The 21,871-nt window shown below is 42.0% G+C and overlaps 1 protein-coding gene across 1 annotated transcript; it reads left to right on the forward strand.

The window, feature by feature from the left end:
* The first annotated feature begins 46 nt into the window (after positions 1–46).
* Positions 47–17,677, forward strand: LOC115113387 (PDZ and LIM domain protein 1-like). Its single transcript, XM_029640958.2, has 7 exons — positions 47–480; positions 2,491–2,642; positions 5,809–5,893; positions 6,809–6,996; positions 7,589–7,725; positions 9,083–9,197; positions 16,673–17,677. Exons 1-5 carry the CDS (start codon positions 388–390, stop codon positions 7,719–7,721), a joined length of 651 nt encoding a protein of 216 aa, XP_029496818.2. The 5' UTR covers positions 47–387; the 3' UTR covers positions 7,722–7,725; positions 9,083–9,197; positions 16,673–17,677.
* Positions 17,678–21,871: the final 4,194 nt, after the last annotated feature.

Raw genomic sequence — 21,871 nt, forward strand, 5'->3', positions numbered from 1 at the left:
TGTAACAGTCTAGAATAGGCCAACACTCACGGGGACATGTTTCAGTTTGTCGGCAGTAGCCTACTAAGTGGAGCGAATGGCAGGAATTCAAATTATGGGAGTGGCACATCCCACATCCTGTGATATGGCTCAAACATAAATGGTAAAGTTGCATATAGTGGGACGACGTTATCGTGCATCCTTGAACAAATTTAGGAGATCCGCACTTATCAGCCTGGAAACTTCCAAAACGATTCGCTCAGCTTTTCCACAGTAACCGCTCCTTTCATTCTAGCTACAAAGTAGCCTCCTCGAAGTGTGTTCATTTTGATAACACATATCATATCTGACAGGCTGTAACATAATTATTATTTTATAAGTCGGTTTCGGCCAGTTTGTAAGTAGGTTATGCCTCTACAAGTTGTCGTGCAAGGTCCTGGACCTTGGGGATTCCGTCTAGTTGGTGGGAAAGATTTTGAACAACCCTTGACTATCTCGCGGGTAAGTGTTTCAGAGAATCTGTCACTTTTGTTACAATGTAACTGCATCTGACCTTGTCCGGTGGCGCATATACATACATTTTGCGGTTAAATTCTCATGTACCGGAAAAAAAAATCTAATTTGAAGGTGTTTCCATCACATTTAACTCTACTGATGTTTTTTTCCCACATGTTTTTGTTATTGAATCATATAGTGGGTGTTTTGCCAAGTGCGTTCTAGCCAACAGTGTTGTCTGCTGGTTAGAGCTCACGAATAGCCTACATTTATTGATTTGACCTTTATTTAACTAGGCAAGTCAGTTAAAGAACAAATTCTTATTTTCAATGACGGCCTAGGAACAGTTGGTTAACTGCCTGTTCAGGGGCAGAACGACAGATTTGTACCTTGTCAGCTCGGGGGTTTGAACTTGCAACCATCCGGTTACTATGTTTGTGGATGAATGAAATGTGGTATCAGTCTACTCCATGACACCCACAGAACATAACTTTAAAGAGTTTACACAAATATTAGCGTTGTAGCTCTTACTTTGACTGTGGGAAATTACCTCACTGTCCAGCCTGTTGTGCATATTGGCATTCATATTGCAATGTACAGCCTTAACCTATGGATTGTCTACTCTGACACCCACAGAAAAACTGAAGTGCAAGACATCACATCCCTTGAGACTGCAGTGTTTCTCCTAGATTTTCATAGCACTGAACTGCTCTGTCTTCCCCAACCTAAATCATATTTGGGTGGCAGGTAGTCTAGCAGTTAAGGTTGCTGGTTCAAATCCCTGGGCAGACTAGGTGACACATCTGCCACTGTGCCATTGAGCAAGGCACTTAATCCTAATTGATCCTGTAAATCACTCTGTCTGATAAATGACTAAAATGTCAATATTTGTTCTCAACGCTGGGCACATATGGTTGTCTCAGAAGTACATATTGAGGAAACACTGGCAAAGTGTATTGAGGGTTTAAGTATAAAGGACCCTTTGAAGTGTTGTAGATGTAACCAAATGAATGACAGCTATGCAAACTCTTATCTTTGACCACAAACAATATGGTTAGGTGTGTTCAAGTTTGGGGAGCAACTGATGACATGTAATCTGATTACAAAAAAGTATGATTTAATTGTTAATTTACCAGCAAAACATATTGTAATCAGATTATTGATACTTTTGAACATTTTTGATTATTTATTGGATTACTTCTGAATTCTGAAAGAATTTAGCAGAAAAATACATTATGACACCTATTTTGTCAATGACATTCAATTCAGTATTGAAAAAATAGCACAAATGTAATTTTTTTCTACCTGAGCAAGCAAGTCTGGCAACAAATCAGTCCACTATGATGACTCACAGGTTGACGTTTATTGGGATGAGTTTTGTTCTTGAGGCAGAACTAGGCGATTTCCACCAGATAGGTCAGTTGGAAAGTCAAAATTGGCTAAATAAAAAAAGCTTTTTGGTATCATTCTAAGGTTAGGCATTAGGGTTAGCAGTGGGGTTAGGTTTAAAAGCAGATTTTATGAATTTGTGGCTGTGTCAGCTAGTGACCACTGCAGAGCTGCCTCCAGAACAAGATTCATGACGAAAAACGCCAAAACCAAACACGTTTGATGGATTATTTTTGTCGTCTTCAAATGCCTCTTATAGGAAAAGTAATGCAAACGTTTGGGTAATACTAAAGTAACATTTATGATTAGTATTTTGGACAGGAAACTAGTAACGGATTACATTTAGAAAATAACCTAACCTACCAAATCATGGGTGTGTTTGTGAAACAGATTCTTGCTATTTCTTAAATTTCTCAAAGACATCCTTTTGAATTCTTAGTCACCATGATACTTATCATGTGTTACAAATTATTTCTGACAACTGCACCCATGTTTACCACATAACAACCTGCCATGGGACAAAGGATCCTTGTCCTCCTGAAATGTCATAGATTAATCCCAGAATACTCCGTTCCAAATTTGATAAGTATGTTGATGCTGATGATTATGATGTACTGTATGTTTCAGGTCACTCATGGCAGTAGGGCTGCACAGGCCAATCTGTGTATCGGGGATCAGATCCTGGCCATAGATGGAGAGCCCACTGAGAACATGTCTCACCTGCAGGCACAGAACAAGGTCAAGGGCTGCTTAGAGGAAATGGTCCTTTCTATTGACAGGTAGGGAGTTGCATGGACATGTTGCAGTTTTCCATAGACTCAGATGGGTTTAAAAAGCACTGAGTCATGGTCCAACTCAGCAAAAGTACAGAATATTTTACACCTGATGTAGTTATATGTAAGGGATACAGATTTGTGTGGTTCAAATTGTTAAAGGGGGAGGGAGGGTCCACCTTGGATTTGTTTAGGTCTGAGCTTAACTATTGATGTACCAACTTCATGTATGTGTTTTAAGCAATAAGGCATGAGAACCCGGGGATTATCGTGTGATATCTAATGCCTAAGGGCTGTTCTTAAACCTAAGGCAAAAGTGGGAAACAGCCTTTAGGAAATCAAATCACATTTTATTGGTCACATACACATGATTAGCAGATGTTATTTCTGGTGTAGTGAAATGCTTGGGCTTCTAGCTCCGACAGTGCAGTAATATCTAACAAGTAATGAATCTAACAAATTACACAACATATAGCCAATACACACAAATCTAAGTAGGAATGAATTAAGACGAGATACAGATATGGATGAGCGATGTCAGAGCGGAATACAGTATATACATATGAGATGAGTAATACCAGATATGTAAGCATTATTAAAGTGACTAGTGTTCCAATCCTTAAAGTGGCCAGTGATTTCTAGTCTATGCCTATAGGCAGCAGCCTCTAATGTGCTAGTGATGGCTGTTTAACAGTCTGATGGCCTTGTGATAGAAGCTGTTTTTCAGTCTCTCTCACCCAGCTTTGATGCAGCTGTACGGACATCACATTCTGGATGATAGCAGGGTGAACAGGCAGTGGCTCGGGTGGTTGATGTCCTTGATAATCTTTTTGGCCTTCCTGTGACATTGGGTGCTGTAGGTGTCCTGGAGGGCGGGCGGGGGGGTGTTACCTGAAGTCCACAATCATCTCGTTTTGTTGATGAGTGAGAGGTTGTTTTCCAGGCACCACACTCCCAGATCCCTCGCCTCATCCCTGTAGGCTGTCTCATCATCGTTGGTAGTCAACTCTACTACTGTTGTCATCTGTAAACTTGATGATTGAGTTGGAGGCATGCTTGGCCACGGAGTCATGGGTGAACAGGGAGTACAGGAGGGGGCTGAGCACGCAGCCTTGTTGGGGCCCCAGTGTTGAGGGTCAGTAGAGTGGAGGTGATGTTTCCTACGTTCACCACCTGGTGGCGGCCCGTCAGGAAGTCCAGGACCCAGTTACACAGGGTGGGATTCAGTCCCAGGGCCTCGAGCTTAATCATGAGCTTGGAGGGTACTAAGGTGTTGAATGCGGAGTTATAGTCAATAAACAGCATTCTTACATAGGTATTTCTCTTGTCCAGATGGGATAGAGCAGTGTGCAGATTGATGGCGATTGCATCGTCTGTGGATATATTGGGGCGGTAAGCAAATTGAAGTGGGTCTAGGGTGGCAGGTAAGGTAGAGGTGATATGATCCTTGACTAGTCTCAAAGCACTTCATGATGACAGTGGTGAGTGCTACGGGGCGATTGTCATTAAATTCAGTTACCTCTGCCTTCTTGGGGACAGGAACAATAGTGGTCGTCTTGAAGCATGTGGGGACAGCAGACTGGGATAAGGAGAGATTGAATATGCCTACTAAACTACACTGTTTATATTCTGCCATATTCCCAGTCACCTTGCCATGGTTAAATGCGGTGTTTCGCTCTTTCAGTTTTGGCGTGAATGCTACCACCTATCCACGGTTTCTGGTTAAGGTAGGTTTTAATTGTCACAGTGGGTAGTACATCTCCTATACACTTCCTTATTAACTCAGTCACTGTATCCGTGTATGCGTCTAGATTATTTTCGCAAGCTACCCCGGAACATATCCCAGTCCACGTGATCAAAACAATCCTGAAGTGTGGATTCCGATAGGTCCGACCAGCGTTGAATAGTTCTTAGCACGGGTACTTCCTGTTTGAGTTTCTGCCTAATGGGAAGGGATGAGCAAGATGAAGTCGTGATGATATTTGCCGAAAGGAGGGTGTGGGAAGGCCTTGTAAGCATTCGGGAAGTGCTTACAAGAGTCTTAGCAGCACAAGTAGTACAGTCGATCTGTTGATAGAACTTTGGCAGCCTAGTCCTCAAATTTGCTTAGTTAAAATCCCCAGCTACAATAAATGCAGCCTCCTGATATGTGGTTTCCAGTTTGCATAAAGTCCAGTAAAGATCTTTTTAGGGCCGTCGTGGTATCGGCTTGGGGGGGGGTGTAAAACGGCTGTGGCAATGACGGAGGAGGATTCTCTTGGGCGATAATATGGTCAGCATTTGATTGTGAGGTGTTCTAGGTTGGGTGAAGAATAGAACTTGAGTTCCTAGAATTGCACCATGAGTCGTTAATCATGAAACACGCCCTTCTGTTTCCCGGAGAGATATTTATCCCTGTCTGCGAGATGTACAGAGAATCCTGCTGGCTTTACTGACTCTGACAGAGTATCCCGAGAGAGCCATGTTTTCATGAAACAAAGTATCTTACAGGCCCTGATGTGTCTCTGGAATGAAATTCCTGCTCTAAGCTCATCAACTTTGTTATCCAAAGACTGAACATTAGCTAATAATGTACTCGGAAGCGGTAGGTGGTGTGCGCGCCCCCTAAGTCGAACCAGCAGGCCACCTCGAGTGCCTCTCCTCCGCTGGCTTTTTTTTGGGGGGGGGGGGGGTTGGCCTCCGGAATAAGTGAAATTGCTCTGGGAAGAGTGAACAAAGTATCTGCTCCAGGGAAGTCGTATTCCTTGCAGTAATGCTGGTAGTTCTGGTGAGTTACCGCTTCTCTAATATCCAATAGTTCTTCCCGGCTGTATGTAATGACACAACATTTCCTGAGCTAATAATGTAAAAAATAGTACATAAAAAAAGAAAATACTGCAAAGATTCCTAGATGCTAGTTGCGATGCTGCCATCTTCATTAGCGCATTTTGGAGTTAATTATCGTGAATAACTAACGGCTATCAACCAAACTTAGTTTTATAACATGGCATAATTCTGTTGTGAAGTGCTGCTTTCTCAAAATAGTTATTTAGAAATGGTTGTTGTCCCATCAACACGTTTGAGGACTGCTCCGTACGTACTCATTTTTCTTATATTTTGGATATCTCTATTCATTGCAAGTCTGAGTATTGTTTATTGCAAGTCTGAATACTGTGTTTGACTGTCTTTTTAGATCTGAATCTAAAATGTGGTCACCGCTCTCTTCTGAGGAAGGAAAGACCAACTCTTACAAGATGAATCTTGCATCTAAGCCGCAGGTACGTCTGCCTTACATCCTACCTCACTCAAAGATAGCATTAGGAAATTAGGCATTAAGTTGACTTATGGGTATGTCCCTGTCATTGTTTACTTCTCAACAGATTATTTCCTAGGAGACCATAGTTTTATCAGCCAAGTTCTGATGCAAGACTCAGTTCCTGCTGTACTGAATGGAAAATTGAGACAAGTGTGAATTAATGTAGGAAGCATGTGCTTTGTCAGTCCTCCACAGCTTTCAGGGATGTCACAAACCTAGTGCATTTTGATCACAGAATACATTAAAAAAAATGTTTTATGCATTCAAGCTGTTTTAAATGGGGTGAGCTTCCAGAATGTAATGGCCCATGTAATGGCCCACTTTATTTCTCTCTTTATTGACAACCCAGCCACACACCCCTGAGATGTGAGAGTAACGATGTGTGAGTGAATTAGCAAAACATGGCAAATAAAGCACTGGTGTGCTACAAAGCTTTCGGGTAACTCGCCCCTCTAAATAATTTCATTGGATAAGCAGTGTGATGCATTTATTTGTTGTGTGGAGCCACTGCCAGTGTGCCAAATTGCCAGTTTTTTCTTTTATGTCTTTGTGAAAATATGCATGGAGCATGAGCTAGATTTGAAGGTATTTTGTTTTCACTGACTGCGTACGGTAATGGTGTGCTTGCATGTCACCATATTTTGTCTCGGGCGGCCCCTTGTTTACCACTATTATGATATTAAGGGGTTACCCAAAATAACCTTTTGACAATGCTATTCTTTACCTCTAATATCCACAAATTAGTCAAGTAACTGTCATACTATTTTTATCAAGGCATGTGTGTGAGCGATGGCATTGAAAGTTGAGTTATATTTAGAATATACTATTTTTTTCCCCAGTACGTGTTACTTTCTGTATCCCTGGCTACAACTTGCAGGAGGTGAAACGCATAGGTTCCGCCCACAACAGGAGCGCCCTGCCATTCGCTGGGTTCGGCCCCAAGGTGGTAACCAATCAGTACAACAACCCTGCCGGTCTGTACTCCTCAGAGAATATCAAGGACTTCAACGCGACTGTGGATGGCGTGAAAACCATCGGCACTGCTGCTAATGAGCCCAGCACCGTGTAAGGATCTATCCCAGCTGGTTATGATAACGTCTTTTGTATTTGTCGCATGCTTCGTAAACAATTGGTGTAGACTAACAGTGAAATGCTTACGTATGGGCTCTTTCCAACAATGCAGAGAGAAAAAAAAAGAACACCAGCAATAAATACACAATGAGTAAAGATAACTTGGCTATATACACAGGGTACCAGTACAGAGTCAATGTGCAGGGATACAAGGTAGATATGTAGGTAGGGATAAAGTGACTAGGCAACTGGATGGATAATAAACCGTAACGGCAACATATGTGATGAGTCAAAAGAGATTAGTGCGAAAAGGGTCAATGCTGATATTTCAGGGAGCTATTGGTTTTACCCGCTGGGTATTGTTTTTCAAGTGACATGTGTCTTACTGTCGCAGAATGTGCTGCATTTTCACGTGTTAAATGCTTACGGAATGTGTTACAGTAAGTCAAACTGAACTTCAGCTGTTGCTCAAGGAAACATAGCGATGTGTGAGGCCCCATCGCCATCATCATTTGTTTGTCCTTGATTTGACTATGCTTGTGTACTATTGGACTCATTGTATTGATTGTGGTAATTTGTTTTTCAGCTCAGATCCGTCCGGTATTCTGCCACCAATAGTGGCAGACTCTGAGGTCTACAAAATTCTGCAGGAAAACCAAGAGGCTGATGAGCCTCCTCGACAGTCAGCTTCATTCAAAGTGCTGCAGGATATTTTGTAGTCAGGTACTTATTCACACACACATGCAGCTGATATTTTACACTGAGTGTCCAAAACATTAAGGACACCTGCTCTTTCCATGACAGACTGACCAGGTGAATCCAGTTGTAAGCTATGATCCCTTATTGATGTCACTTAAATCCACCAATCAGTGTAGATGAAGGGGAGAAGACGGGTTAAATAAGGATTTTTAAGCCTTGAAACACTGGATAGTTTGTGCCATTCAGAGAGGGTGAAGGGGCAAAACAAAATATTTAAGTGCCTTTCAAACAAGGTATGGTAGTAAGTGCCAGGCGCACCGGTTTGCTTCAAGAATTGCAACGCTGGTGGATTTTTCACACCGTTTCGGTGTGTATCAAGCATGGTCCACCACCCACAGGACATCCAGCCAACTTGACACAACTGTGGGATGCATTGGAGTCAACATGGTCCAGCATCCCAGTGTAATGCTTTCGATGCCTTGTAGAGTCCATGCCCAAACAAATTGAGGCTGTTCTGAGGGAAAAGAGGGTTGCAACTGAATATTAAGGTGTCCTTAATGTTTTATATACACAGTGTATACAGTACATTTGGAAAGTATTCAGACTCCTTGACTTTTTCCACATTTGATTACGTTACAGCCTTATTCTAAAATGGTTTAAATAGTCCCCCCCCCCCAATCAATCATTGCACAATACCCCATAATGACAAACAAAATAACTGAAATCATATTTACATAAGTATTCAGACCCTTTACTCAGTAAAGCACCTTTGGCAGCGAATACAGCCTCAAGTCTTCTTGGGTATGACGCTACAAGCTTGTCACACCTGTATTTGGAGAGTATCTCCCATTTTCTCTGCAGATCCTCTCAAACTCTGTCAGGTTGGATGGGGAGCGCCGCTACAAAGCTATTTTCAGGTCTTTCCAGAGATGTTTGATCTCGTTCAAGTCCAGGCTCTGGCTGGGCCACTCAAGGACATTCAGAGACTTGTCCTGAAGCCACTCTTGCATTGTATTGGCTGTGTGCTTAGGGTTGTTGTCCTGTTGGAATGTGAACCTTGCCCCAATCTGAGGTCCTGAGCACTTTGGAGGAGGTTTTCAAGGATCTGTTATTATTTTGCTCTGTTTATCCCCATAGCATGATGCTGCTACCACCATGCTGCACCGTAGGCATAGTATTGGCCAGGTGATGAGCGGTGCCTGGTTTCCTCCAGATGTGACGCTTGGTATTCAGGCCAAAGGGTTCAATCTTGGTTTCATCAGACCAGAGAATCTTCTTTCTTAAAAGAGCCTTTGTCATATTTTACAGGGTTTTCCAAATATTTAATGGCAGTGTTGTGGCTTAACAAAACATGATAACGTGTGTCTTCTCTTGATTGCAGATCTTGATAAGACCTCTGGTTTTAAGAGTGTGAAAGCGCCTGCCACAAAAATTGGTTCAACAGTGAGACATGCAGACAAGTTACCAATCTGTGACAAATGTGGATCAGGGATTGTGTAAGTATAACGTATGATTAGTCAAACAATCGTGATCTCATGATAATGTTGTAAACTTTTCATTTTGCTCACAGTGATTTGACGAGGAGTTCAAAGATCAGCACTCCTACTCTAAGATGCCTTTTGAACACAGGCCCTGGGCTCTACTTTCGGCTGGCGTGAAGCCCGCATAATTGTCAAACACGGGCTCCTTTGCAATTTCGTCCTGTTAAAGCCGGCGCTCTTCTAGTTTCAAACGCTACCGCCAGGATTGGTAATTTACCTGTTACATACCTGCTTGCGCTGTGGTGGGCATATCTGAGGTGTGTCCTTAAAAACGTGCGCCAAAGTGCCAATTTCAGTATGCACTGGTGGGATATTTCAGACCAACTGAAAGCTGATCTTAGCGGTAACGCAATTAGTTATTGCATGGATGTTGACAGCGGAAGCACGGCCTATCCAGCAGTGATGCATAATGCACATGGAACGAGAGATTTAGTGCCCGTAAACCTCGTATTTAGAAACATGACTTGTTTAGTCTCCATTTCATTGGATTAAAAAACAAGCAAAGCCTCCTCTCTTCTCAAGAAGGGCTGTTGCCCAATGCATTCGCCAAGACGGTTGATAATGGGTTTGGCTTGTGAGACCCCTTTGAAATAAATCTTAATCATCAAAGCTTTATTAAAAGCTCAAGTTTGGCAGCAACAAAACAGTGAGTGGACATCTTCGGTGACTCTCGAATTTAGATACATTTGTTATTTTCCTGTAGGTAAGGGTGGTAGGCTACACTTACCCTACTTTAATGAAGGCTAGTTCAAGCCAATTTCAATGTTGACTGTCAACACCAAGCAAACACTGGATTATTTTTTAAATTGTTTTATTACTGTTGCGATCACTCGTTAATGTAGCCTATGCTATTTATTAAACTGTAGTATCATCCGCCGTGGACTAGGACAAGACTATTCCATGCCCCCAGCAGAATTGGAGTTGATGACCGTGTAAAGACTGTCAATAACCTACCGAACTTGAGATGAACACATGCAGTATTAAGCCATGGAGTGCCTTGATAGGCCAGTGAGTGGCCAGGCCCTTGTCACATCTACAACTTGTTTATTTATCAAAACCCAGCACTTTCACTCTAGCGCCAGCTATTGCGCTTCCAATACCGGCTGTGAAATAAAATACCGGCTGCTAAAATATTTCTGACACACCCCCGAACCTATATCGCTACCACCAGTACTTAGACCGACAGTGATTAGATTTACCATTGTGTTAGGTTTGTTAAAATAGAGCTCCCTGTCGTGTAGGCTGCGTTTACACAGGCAGCAAATTCCGATTTATTGGCATATTTGATTTTTTTTTTCTCCCCCAAACGTGTAAACAGCAAAAACCACATGGAATCTGATCTTTTGCGTTGTGATTTATTCCACATTCATATGTGGTTCTTAAACCTGATGCAATTCCAACATTTCAATCTGAATGCTCAGATCTGATTTTTTTGTTGTTGCTCTGAAGTGGCTTTTTTGCACATGACCTGCCATTAATAGGGATACCCCCCTTTTTTCAATTTTTGCCTAAAATTACATACCCAAATATAACTGTCTGTAGCTCAAACCCTGAAGCAAGGATATGCATATTCTTGGTGACATTTGAAAGGAAATACTTTGAAGTGGAAATGTGAATTGAATGTAATCAAATCAAATTTATTTGTCACATACACATGGTTAGCAGATGTTAATGCGAGTGTAGCAAAATGCTTGTGCTTCTAGTTCCGACAATGCAGTAATAACCAACGAGTAATCTAACCTAACAATTCCAAAACTACTACCTTATACACACAAGTGTAAAGGGGATAAAGAATATGTACATAAAGATATATGAATGAGTGATTGTACAGAACGGCGTAGGGAAGATGCAGTAGATGGTATCGAGTACAGTATATACATATGAGATGAGTAATGTAGGGTTTGTAAACATTATATTACGTAGCATTGTGTAAAGTGGCTAGTGATATATTTTACATCAATTTCCATCAGTTCCCATTATTAAAGTGGCTTGAGTTGAGTCAGTGTGTTGGCAGCAGCCACTCAATGTTAGTGGTGGCTGTTTAACAGTCTGATGGCCTTGAGATAGAAGCTGTTTTTCAGTCTCTCTGTCCTTGCTTTGATGCACCTGTATTGACCTCGCCTTCTGGATGATAGCGGGGTGAACAGGCAGTGGCTCGGGTGGTTGTTGTCCTTGATGATCTTTATGGCCTTCCTGTGACATCGGGTGCTAGAGGGCAGGTAGTTTGCCCCCGGTGATGCGTTGTGCAGACCTCACTACCCTCTGGAGAGCCTCACGGTTGTGGGCGGAGCAGTTGCCGTACCAGGATGTGATACAGCCCGACAGGATGCTCTCGATTGTGCATCTGTAGAAGTTTGTGAGTGCTTTTGGTGACAAGCCAAATTTCTTCAGCCTCCTGAGGTTGAAGAGGCGCTGCTGTGCCTTCTTCACGATGCTGTCTGTGTGGATGGAGCAATTCAGTTTGTCCGTGATGTGTACGCCGAGGAACTTAAAACTTACTAACCTCTCCACTACTGTCCCATTGATGTGGATAGGGGGGTGCTCCCTCTGCTGTTTCCTGAAGTCCACAATCATCTCCTTTGTTTTGTTGAGTGTGAGGTTATTTTCCTGACACCACACTCCGAGGGCCCTCACCTCCTCCCTGTAGGCCGTCTCGTCGTTGTTGGTAATCAAGCCTACCACTATAGTGTCGTCCGCAAACTTGATGATTGAGTTGGAGGCGTGCATGGCCACGCAGTCGTGGGTGAACAGGGAGTACAGGAGAGCGTCGTCTGTGGACCTATTTGGGCGGTAAGCAAATTTGAGTGGGTCTAGGGTGTCAGGTAGGGTGGAGGTGATATGACTAGTCTCTCAAAGCACTTCATGATGACGGAAGTGAGTGCTACGGGGCGGTAGTTGTTTAGCTCAGTTACCTTAGCTTTCTTGGGAACAGGGACAATGGTGGCCCTCTTGAAGCATGTGGGAACAGCAGACTGGGATAAGGATTGATTGAATATGTCCGTATACACACCAGCCAGCTGCTCTGCGCATGCTCTGAGGACGCGGCTGGGGATGCCGTCTGGGCCTGTAGCCTTGCGAGGGTTTACACGTTTAAAAGTTTTACTCACATCGGCTGCAGTGAAGGAGAGTCTGCATGTTTTGGTTGCGGGCCGTGTCAGTGGCACTGATTTGTCCTCAAAGCGGGCAAAAAAGTTATTTAGTCGGTCTTGGAGCAAGACATCCTGGTCCGTGACGGGGCTGGAATTCTTTTTGTAATCCGTGATTGATTGTAGACCCTGCCACGTACCTCTTGTGTCTGAGCCGTTGAATTGTGACTGCTTTGTCTCTATACTGACGCTTAAGCTTGTTTGATTGCCTTGTGGAGGGAATAGCTATACTGTTTGTATTCGGTCATGTTTCCGGTCACCTTGATCTGGTTAAAAGCAGTGGTTTGCGCTTTCAGTTTCACGCGAACGCTGCCATCAATCCACAGTGTCTGGTTTGGCAATGTTTTAATCGTTGCTATGGGAACGACATTGTCAATGCACTTTCTAATGAACTCGCTCACCGACTCAGCGTATTTGTCAATGTTGTTGTTGGAAGCAATGTGGAACATATCCCAATCCACGTGATCGAAGCAGTCTTGAAGCGTGGAATCAGATTGATCGGACCAGTGTTGAACATACCTGAGCGCGGGAGCTTCTTGTTTTAGTTTCTGTCTGTAGGCAGGGAGCAACAAAATGGAGTCGTGGTCAGCTTTTCCGAAAGGAGGGCGGGTGAGGGCCTTATATGCGTCGCGAAAGTTAGAATAGCAATGATCCAAGGTTTTACCAGCCCTGGTTGCTCAATCGATATGCTGATACAATTTAGGGAGTCTTGTTTTCAGATTAGCCTTGTTAAAATCCCCAGCTACAATGAATGCAGCCTCAGGATATGTGGTTTCCAGTTTGCAAAGAGTCAAATAAAGTTCGTTCAGGGCCATCGATGTGTTTGCTTGGGGGAGAATATATACGGCTGTGATTATAATCGGAGAGAATTCCCTTAGTAGATAATGTGGTCGACATTGTGAGGAATTCTAAGTTAGGTGAACAGAAGGACTTGAGTTCCTGTATGTTGTTGTGATCACACCACGTCTCGTTAATCATAAGGCATACGCCCCCGCCCCTCTTCTTACCAGAAAGATGTTTGTTTCTGTCGTCGCGATGTGTGAAGAAACCAGCTGGCTGCACCGATTCCTTTAGCGTCTCTTGAGTGAGCCATGTTTCCGTGAAGCAAAGAACGTTAGTCTCTGATGTCTCTCTGAAATGATACCCTTGCTCGGATTTCATCAACCTTGTTGTTAAGAGACTGGACATTGGCGAGTAGTATGCTAGGGAGTGGTGCGCGATGTGCCCGTCTCCGGAGCCTGACCAGAAGACCGCTTCGTTTGTCTCTTTTACGACGTCGTTGTTTTTGGTCGCAGGCTGGGATCCATTCCTTTGGCCTGGGTGGAAGGCAGAACACAGGATCCGCTTCGCGAAAGTCATATTCCTGGTTGTACTGATGGGGAGTTGACATTGCTCTTATATTCAAGTAGTTCTTCCCGACTGAATGTATAATGAAACCTAAGATTACCTGGGGTACCAATGTAAGAAATAACACGTAAAAAAACAATACTGCATAGTTTCCTAGGAACGCGACGCGAGGAGGCCATCTCTGTCGGCGCCGGAAGTAGAATGTAGGATAATATAACACAGTAGATCTGGTAGAAGAAAATACAAAGGAAAAATAAAAAACATATTTTTTTCCTACCACCATCTTTGAAATGCAACAGAACTGTCCCACTTCCAGCCATCACTCTGGTTGTAATTCTGCTTGTGTCCACAAGATGGCAGCAGCGTATGTGCAAAGTTTCAGACGGATAACTTGAAGTATGAGCGAACTACATGACATTTAGTGTGAAGTCACCCAGGTATATTTGGGCAAATCATGGAGACATTTGCATCCATATTACGTTTTTCTGCAAGAATATCGTCAAATCTGTATACTTGGACTTTTCAGTATTAATAGCCATATTATAAGTTCAACATTTGCCAAACAACGTTTTCATAACTAATTTTTGTCTAAAAGGAAAAGGCTTGCTGTTGCACAAGGTTAGCAGCTACATTTTGCAACAGGTACAGGGTTTACTCCCATAAAGCCCAGCTCATTGACTAACTAGCTAGCTTTGTTTGGCCCCGATTGGTGCTTATTTTACAAAGTTAGAGTCAATCAAGTGAAGACCGCCCGCGTCATCGGCGTGCCATGAAGGCTATGCTCTCTGACCAAATTTGGTGTCCTATAGGATATACTATACCCATAATGATATAGTGAGGTCTGGTTACGTTCTAGAATCTCTGAGGAATACATACGAATGTGATTTGACTGGTTGAAACATATGACAGCCCCCTAAAATGAAATATCATTTTATTTTTTCACTACTGGTAATTGTCTCCTCCTTGTGGTTTCTTCTAGAATGTCCCTTCAGGAGTGTTTCTTCTAGAATGTCCCTTCAGGAGTGTTTTGTCATATGTCAATTCAATTGGCTGATATAGAGCCATGCTGTGAGCATGCTGCCAACAGCTGTGTACTTGAGGGGTTGTTAACTCTTGGTTATGAAGTGTTAATTTAAGAGATGCTTAAATGGTGCTATAGGACATGCCTTCTGTGTGACCTTCAAGGTGGATTGGGTGGCAAGATTTAGGTGTTTTGTCCATCATGATCCAAGAAGGTGGAATGGTTTTAGTCACTGTGGTAGGGAAAAACTGCATCTCTGTTTCAATTTGCCTTACTATTTTGAGGTAAAAAAGGACATGCTTCTATGAACATGTTAATGTCTTTTAGACCATTTGTGTGTCTTACATTTAGATATAACACCGAACCCAAACTGGCTGTGCGCGTCGTGCATACATTTATTTTGTCCTCCCACACCAAAAGCGATCACGACACGCAGGTTAACATATCAAAACCAACTCTGAACCAATTACTTTAATTTGGGGACAGGTTGAAAAGCATTAAACATGTAGTCAATTTAGCTAGCTAGCCTGTTTGGGATAGGGGGTGGTATTTTCACATCCAGTTGAAAAGCGTGCCCAAAGTAAACTGCCTGCTACTCAGGCCCAGAAGCTAGGATATGCATATAATTAGTAGATTTGGATATAAAACACTAAAGTTCTAAAACTGTTAAAATGATGTCTGAGTATAACAGAACTTATTTGGCAGACAAAACCCTGAGGACAAACCATCCATGAATCATTTTTTTTGAGGTGACTGTGTTTTCAATTTGTTTTCTATGGGAATCTAGATTTCTGAGGCATCTGGTTGCAGTTCCTAGAGCTTCCACTAGATGTCAACAGTCTTTAGAAATTGGTTGATGTTTTTCTTTTGAGTAATGAAGAAGTAGGGCTGTTCAGAATGAGTGTCGAGTTTGGGGCACGTTTGACCTAGCACTCACTCCACTTTCATTTTATCCGCTATTGAACACTGTTTATTCCATCTTAAATTCTATCGATTTTATTTACATTTTAAAATACCTACAGTTGTATTAGGAAAGTTGTTTGAAATGTTTGGACCAAGATTACAGATAATTTATTAGATAACATGTAGTCATGTTGGGCGAGTTGATGAGATGGCACGTGAGCACCTGCTTCTATAAACCAATGAGGAGATGGGAGATGCAGGACTTGCAGCGTCTTTTGGGTCATGAACAGAACTGACTTCTATATTAGCCCTTGACAACGCAGACGCTCGTTGGCGCGCACTAGCAGTGTGGGTGCAATAATTGAATATAGATTTCTAAATGTATTTTGCGACGCGAGCGGTGTAGTCAGCCTGTTACACTTCATACCCTCTTCAGAATGTGTACCTCCTTATTAGCTATGCTAAGGACTTGCATGGGCATTAACTGCATTAAAACTGGGTGGTTCGAGCCCTGAATGCTGATTGGCTGACAGCCGTGGTATATCAGACCGTATACCACGGGTATGACATTGCTTTTTGCTGCTCTAATTACCTTGGTAACCAGTTTATAATAGCAATAAGGCACCTCAGGGGTTGTGCTATATGGCCAATATACCACAACTAAGGGCTGTATCCAGGCACTCCGTGTTGCGTCTTGCCTAAGAACTGTCCTTAGCTGTGGTATATTGGCCATATACCACACCCTCTCGTGCCTTATGGCTTAATTATAAGACTTTGTTACATGGGGTATTATGCTGCCTTCTCATAATGCTTTATGAAAGTTAGATATTTAGGAGCGTCTACGTCATACTTTTATAGTGCATGCTCATGAAGCATTATAACTGCGTAAATAATGCATTATGAAGAGGATTATCTGCTTTGACCACAGGTGGTGGTAACTCCAAAACAAGTTTTCTGGATTTTTTTTTTTAACCTAACCATTTAGTATGTGATCTCTTCTTTCCCATACACAGGGGGATGGTAGTCAAGTTACGGGACAAGTTCCGTCACCCCGAGTGCTACACCTGCTCAGATTGCGACCTCAACCTGAAACAGAAGGGACATTTTTTCGTGGAGGACCAGATCTACTGTGAGAAACACGCACGTGAGCGAGTGACTCCACCCGAAGGCTATGATGTGGTCACTGTCTTTCCCAAGTAGATCTGCTCATTGAACACTGCCTCAAACTGCACATGACCTATTAGTGTCTCCAAGATGCCATGAAAACCATCCCAAGACATTCCAGCATTTTAAAGATGGCGCATTTAAGCATTAAGGCATGAGGGGGTGTGGTATATGGCCAATATACCATGGCTAAGAGCTGGTCTTGGGCACGACGCAACGTGGCCATATTGGACATATACCACATACCCTCGTGCCTTATTGCTATTATAAACGGGTTACCAATGTAATTAGAGCAGTAAAAATAAATATTTTGTCATATGGTCTGATATACCACAGATGTCAGCCAATCAGCATTCATGGCTCAAACCACCTAGACTGTAAAATGCTATATTGTAAAATGCTATTTTTTATTATGCCTGGACACTGTTACTTCCAGCCATGCAATGTTAATGACGTTTGCTATTCGTCAAATAATAATTTGCACATGTTATACATTTAGGAACCAAAAATATGAATTGGTGTGGCATACATTGTTTAGTATGAATTCAAGGAATCCAAAACATTTGCATTTTAATCAGTTGGTTAATACAGTAGGTTTTCGCAAACAGGCTGTGACCAAGGATATTTCAAGGAACATACAGTAGCTACTGACTGTTCTTGGATTTGACTCATTCATAGTGGTTTGATCCAGGCTTCTGGTAGCTGTGCTTCTGGGTGGATTTTCTGAATCATAAACAAAACTGTTAATGTTTTGAGCGCCATCTTTTCATAGTGAAAATGCTGCATTGGTCTTCCAAATTACTTTGCACCTATCAATGTAATGTTATTATGACTGAATAAATATTTTTTCTCAATACGTGACCATTTGTTTAGTTCATCAAGTGTGCTTAAATGTTGGGTTTTTAGAGCTAACTTTTCATTATTGGTCAAATATTAGCTTATTTGATATGTACACTGCTCATCTTAATTTCAACAATATTTTTGGGACAATTTATTTATAAAGCCCCCAAAAAAGCTACATTTAGAACTACTTGTTTCTGTTTTTATTACATTACCTAAAACTTGATGACTTTTATTATGAAAACACACATTGCATTGATAACAGTAACAGATTGGCCACTTGGTTAAGTCACTTATAACATCAGGTTACAGGACATTCATTCTATCATGTACGCGTGGTGATAGTCACAACAGGTTTGTGCCTTTGTCTCGTGGGTTTTATAACAAACAATAATGATGGATGGGATACAGGAATTAGTTCAACCATTTATCTGAACGCGCTCATCTCAACACCTACAACCCCCATGATGCCCTGCGGCATAACCTCAATACACCACATATCCCATCCTACTTCAACACCCACACCAGTAGATCTCCACTTTTTCGAGCTGAAAGACGATGGCCAGAGCTTACCCATGATGTTGCACAACGATTTTAAGTCGAGTCATTGTTTTAGTTAAAGTATGATATATTTGGACTTGAAGTTACATCTGAACTGTCCACTTCATGCAAATCCGTGTGAATGTGGTGTCTTTTCCTATGATATGATATGTAATTTTTAAAGAATGTACACATTTTCAACCCAGATTTTATTTCAGGGCTGGATTTTATTTGAATGTTATCACCCCTCAGCATGGTATTGTTTATTAATGCACAAATATCATACCCCCAAGACATGGTAACCTCTCACCACTACAATAACAGTAGAGGTTAGCATTTTTTGGGGTGTGTGATATTTCAAATTTTCTCACTCATTATTCACGATTCATTCAGGATTATCTGTAATCATGGAGGTATCCACATTAATGTAGAAGTGTTTAGAAACATTTTATTCTTATTTACAATAAAAGTGACTCCAGAATGACACAATACATTATTTACCAGTCATTCCTTTGGGCACAAAAGAATCTGAAACACAACCAAAACAAACAGCAAATGCAACCAACAAATTTGTAGTGTCAAAAGCTTGATATAGTCATTGTGTGCTATGAATATGGGATCAAATACTTAACTTTTTCCTACTCTAATACACATAAGCAAATTTGGTCCAATAAAATGGGGGAGATGGATCTATGTACAAAAATTTCTATAATTTCTAAACCGTTTACCCGATAGTTCACCCGAAATGGATGGAAAACACCCTCAAATGAAAGCTGACCGTCTGAACTTTAACCTCATAGTCATTGTATAATTTAAAATCCAAAATGCTGGAGTACAAAACCAAAACAACAACAAAAAATGTAATTGTCCCAATACTTTTGGAGCTCACTGTAAGTGATCTCACGTGGCGTTTCGGAAACTTTAAAAAAGCAACTTTATATAGGAGTTGTGCCCGTTGTCATAGAGATAGATAGAGGACTCATCATGGATATAACCCGTTTTAGCATGGAAGTTGCCATTGAGGGCTTCCACCATTTTAAAGTAGCCAACTGGGTGGGGGTTCCTATGAGTTGGAAGCAATCAGCCAAAAAAGAAAAAGAAAATGGGCTACTTTAAAATGGAGATAGCCTTAATGGCGCTGCCCATGGTACAGATACAAAGATGAGTCCTCTATGTATCTCCAGAACCAGCCATAGAGCCAGCTGGCTAATCTTTTGAATACTGTGTAGTTAAAAAAAAAGGTGAAGTGGCGATCCGAATCGACTAAACACTTCCCCAAGCTTGGCAACCTCAGGCCACTGGTTATGAGCATCCATGACCAGGAGAAATATTATTTCTTCAAATGGACCTGCGAAGTTGACGTGTATGAGTTTACCATGCCTCCTCAGGCCAAACTCACAGATAAAGGGATGTTGAGGTACGTTGCGAATCTTCTGACACGAGGAACAGGCGGAATGATTACTCTCCTCCCCCACAGCAGACAACTGGACTGTACTGACAGCTCAGTTATACTTGAAAGGTAAGGTTTCAGTTCCAGAGCATCCCATGCGGCTCTGCTCTACCTTTGATGATGATGTCCATCTCTTCACATAACACTGGGTCATTTCCGGTGTTTCTCCGCACTTGTGTTGAAGTGACTGGTGCGTTTTCTATTTGGAGTGACTCTGGTTTGACCACAGGTGGTGGTAACTCCATCTGCCTTACAGTGCAGTTCTGACTTGAGTACTTGATGTCGTAGGTGTGTGCTGACAACAACAAAGCTCACCTTTGCATTCTGTTTGCAGAAAGTGGCAGAATCCCAGTACACGGTCCAAAGATCCTTGTCAGCAGAAGGTGATCTGTAAGAAGGGTGAACTCCCATACAGATACTTGTGAAACTTACGTATTCCAAAAAGTATGCCTGGGGCTTCTCGTTCTATTCGTGCGTATTTACTTTCTGCTTTGTTCAATTTCCTCGAAGTGAAAGCTATCTATGTCCTTACACCAGCTTACCCTGATGTCCCGCTTTGCCATAGCAGAAGCATATGCCTTGATTTCCCTGTCTCTGATTTTCAGTTGCAAATCTGTGCACTTTTCCTGATGAACTCAACTGCTGAGCCTCTTTAGTAGCTAGTTCTATGGACACACTGACTTCAATGGCTTTTGCCAAGGTCAGATTACTTTGTCAATAGTCTCTTTTGTGTAGCTTCACTCCGTAGCACACATACAGTTGAAGTCGGATGTTTACATACACTTAGGTTGGAGTCATTAAAACTAGTTTTTTAACCACTCCAAAAATGTCTTGTTAACAAACTGTAGTTTTGGCAAGTCGGTTAGTACATCTACTTTGTGCATGACACAAGTAATTTTTCCAACAATTGTTTACAGACAGATTATTTAATTTATAATTCCCTGTATCACAATTCCGGTGGGTCAGAAATGTATATACACTAAGTTAACTGTGCCTTTAAACAGCTTGGAATATTGCAGAAAATTATGTAATGGCTTTAGAAACTTCTGATAGGCTAATTGACATCATTTGAGTCCATTGGAGGTGTACCTGTGGATGTATTTCAAGGCCTATCTTCAATCTCAGTGCCTCTTTGCTTGACGTCATGGGAAAATCAAATGAAATCAGCCAAGACCTCAGGAAAAAGATTGTAGACCTCCACAAGTCTGGTTCATCCTTGGGAGCAATTTCCAAACGCCTGAAGGTACCACGCTCATCTGTACAAACAATAGTATGCAAGTATAAACACGATGATACTACTCAAGAAGGAGACACCTTCTGTCTCCTAGAGATGATCGTACTTTGGTGCGAAAAATGCAAATCAATCCCAGAACAACAGCAAAGGACTTTGTGAAGATGCTGGAGGAAACCGGTACAAAAGTATCTATATCCACAGTAAAACGAGTCCTATATAAACATAACCTGAAAGGCCGCTCGGCAAGGAAGAAGCCACTGCTCCAAAACCATCATAAAAAAAGCCAGACTACGGTTTGCAACTGCACATGGGGACAAAGATCGTACTTTTTGGAGAAATGTCCTCTGATCTGATGAAACAAAAATAGAACTGTTTGGCCATAATGACCATCATTATGTTTGGAGGGAAAAGGGGGGTTTTGCAAGCCGAATAACACCATCCCAACCGTGAAGCACAGGGTGGCAGCATAATGTTGTGGGGGTGCTTTGCTGCAGGAGGGACTGGTGCACTTCACAAAATAGATGGCATCATGAGGCATGAAAATTATGTAGATATATTGAAGCAACATCTCAAGACATCAGTCAGGAAGTTAAAGCTTGGTCGCAAATGGGTCTTCCAAATGGACAATGATCCCAAGCATACTTCCAAAGTTGTGGCAAAATGGCTTAAGGACATCAAAGTCAAGGTATTGGAGTGGCCATCACAAAGCCCTGACCTCTATCCCATAGACAATTTGTGGGCGAAACTGAAAAAGCATGTGCGAGCAAGGAGGCCTACATACCTGACTCAGTTACACCAGCTCTGTCAGGAGGAATGGGACAAAATTCACCCAACTTATTGTGGGTAGGTTGTGGAAGGCTACCCGAAACGTTTGAACCATGTTAAACAATTTACAGGCAATGCTACCAAATACTAATTGAGTGTATGTGAACTTCTGACCCACTGGGAATGTAATGAAAGAAATAAAAGCTGAAATAAATCATT

This window comes from Oncorhynchus nerka, linkage group LG28 (assembly GCF_034236695.1).
Source record: "Oncorhynchus nerka isolate Pitt River linkage group LG28, Oner_Uvic_2.0, whole genome shotgun sequence".
In the NCBI taxonomy this organism is placed as follows: Eukaryota; Metazoa; Chordata; class Actinopteri; order Salmoniformes; family Salmonidae; genus Oncorhynchus; species Oncorhynchus nerka.

Bases quoted from the DNA above. Each gene is read 5' to 3' on its own strand.
- LOC115113387 (XM_029640958.2), top strand. From the start codon at position 388: ATGCCTCTACAAGTTGTCGTGCAAGGTCCTGGACCTTGGGGATTCCGT. The intron at 481-2,490 runs GTAAGTGTTTCA...TGTATGTTTCAG, and splicing joins AACCCTTGACTATCTCGCGG to GTCACTCATGGCAGTAGGGC. The intron at 6,997-7,588 runs GTAAGGATCTAT...TTTGTTTTTCAG, and splicing joins GCTAATGAGCCCAGCACCGT to CTCAGATCCGTCCGGTATTC.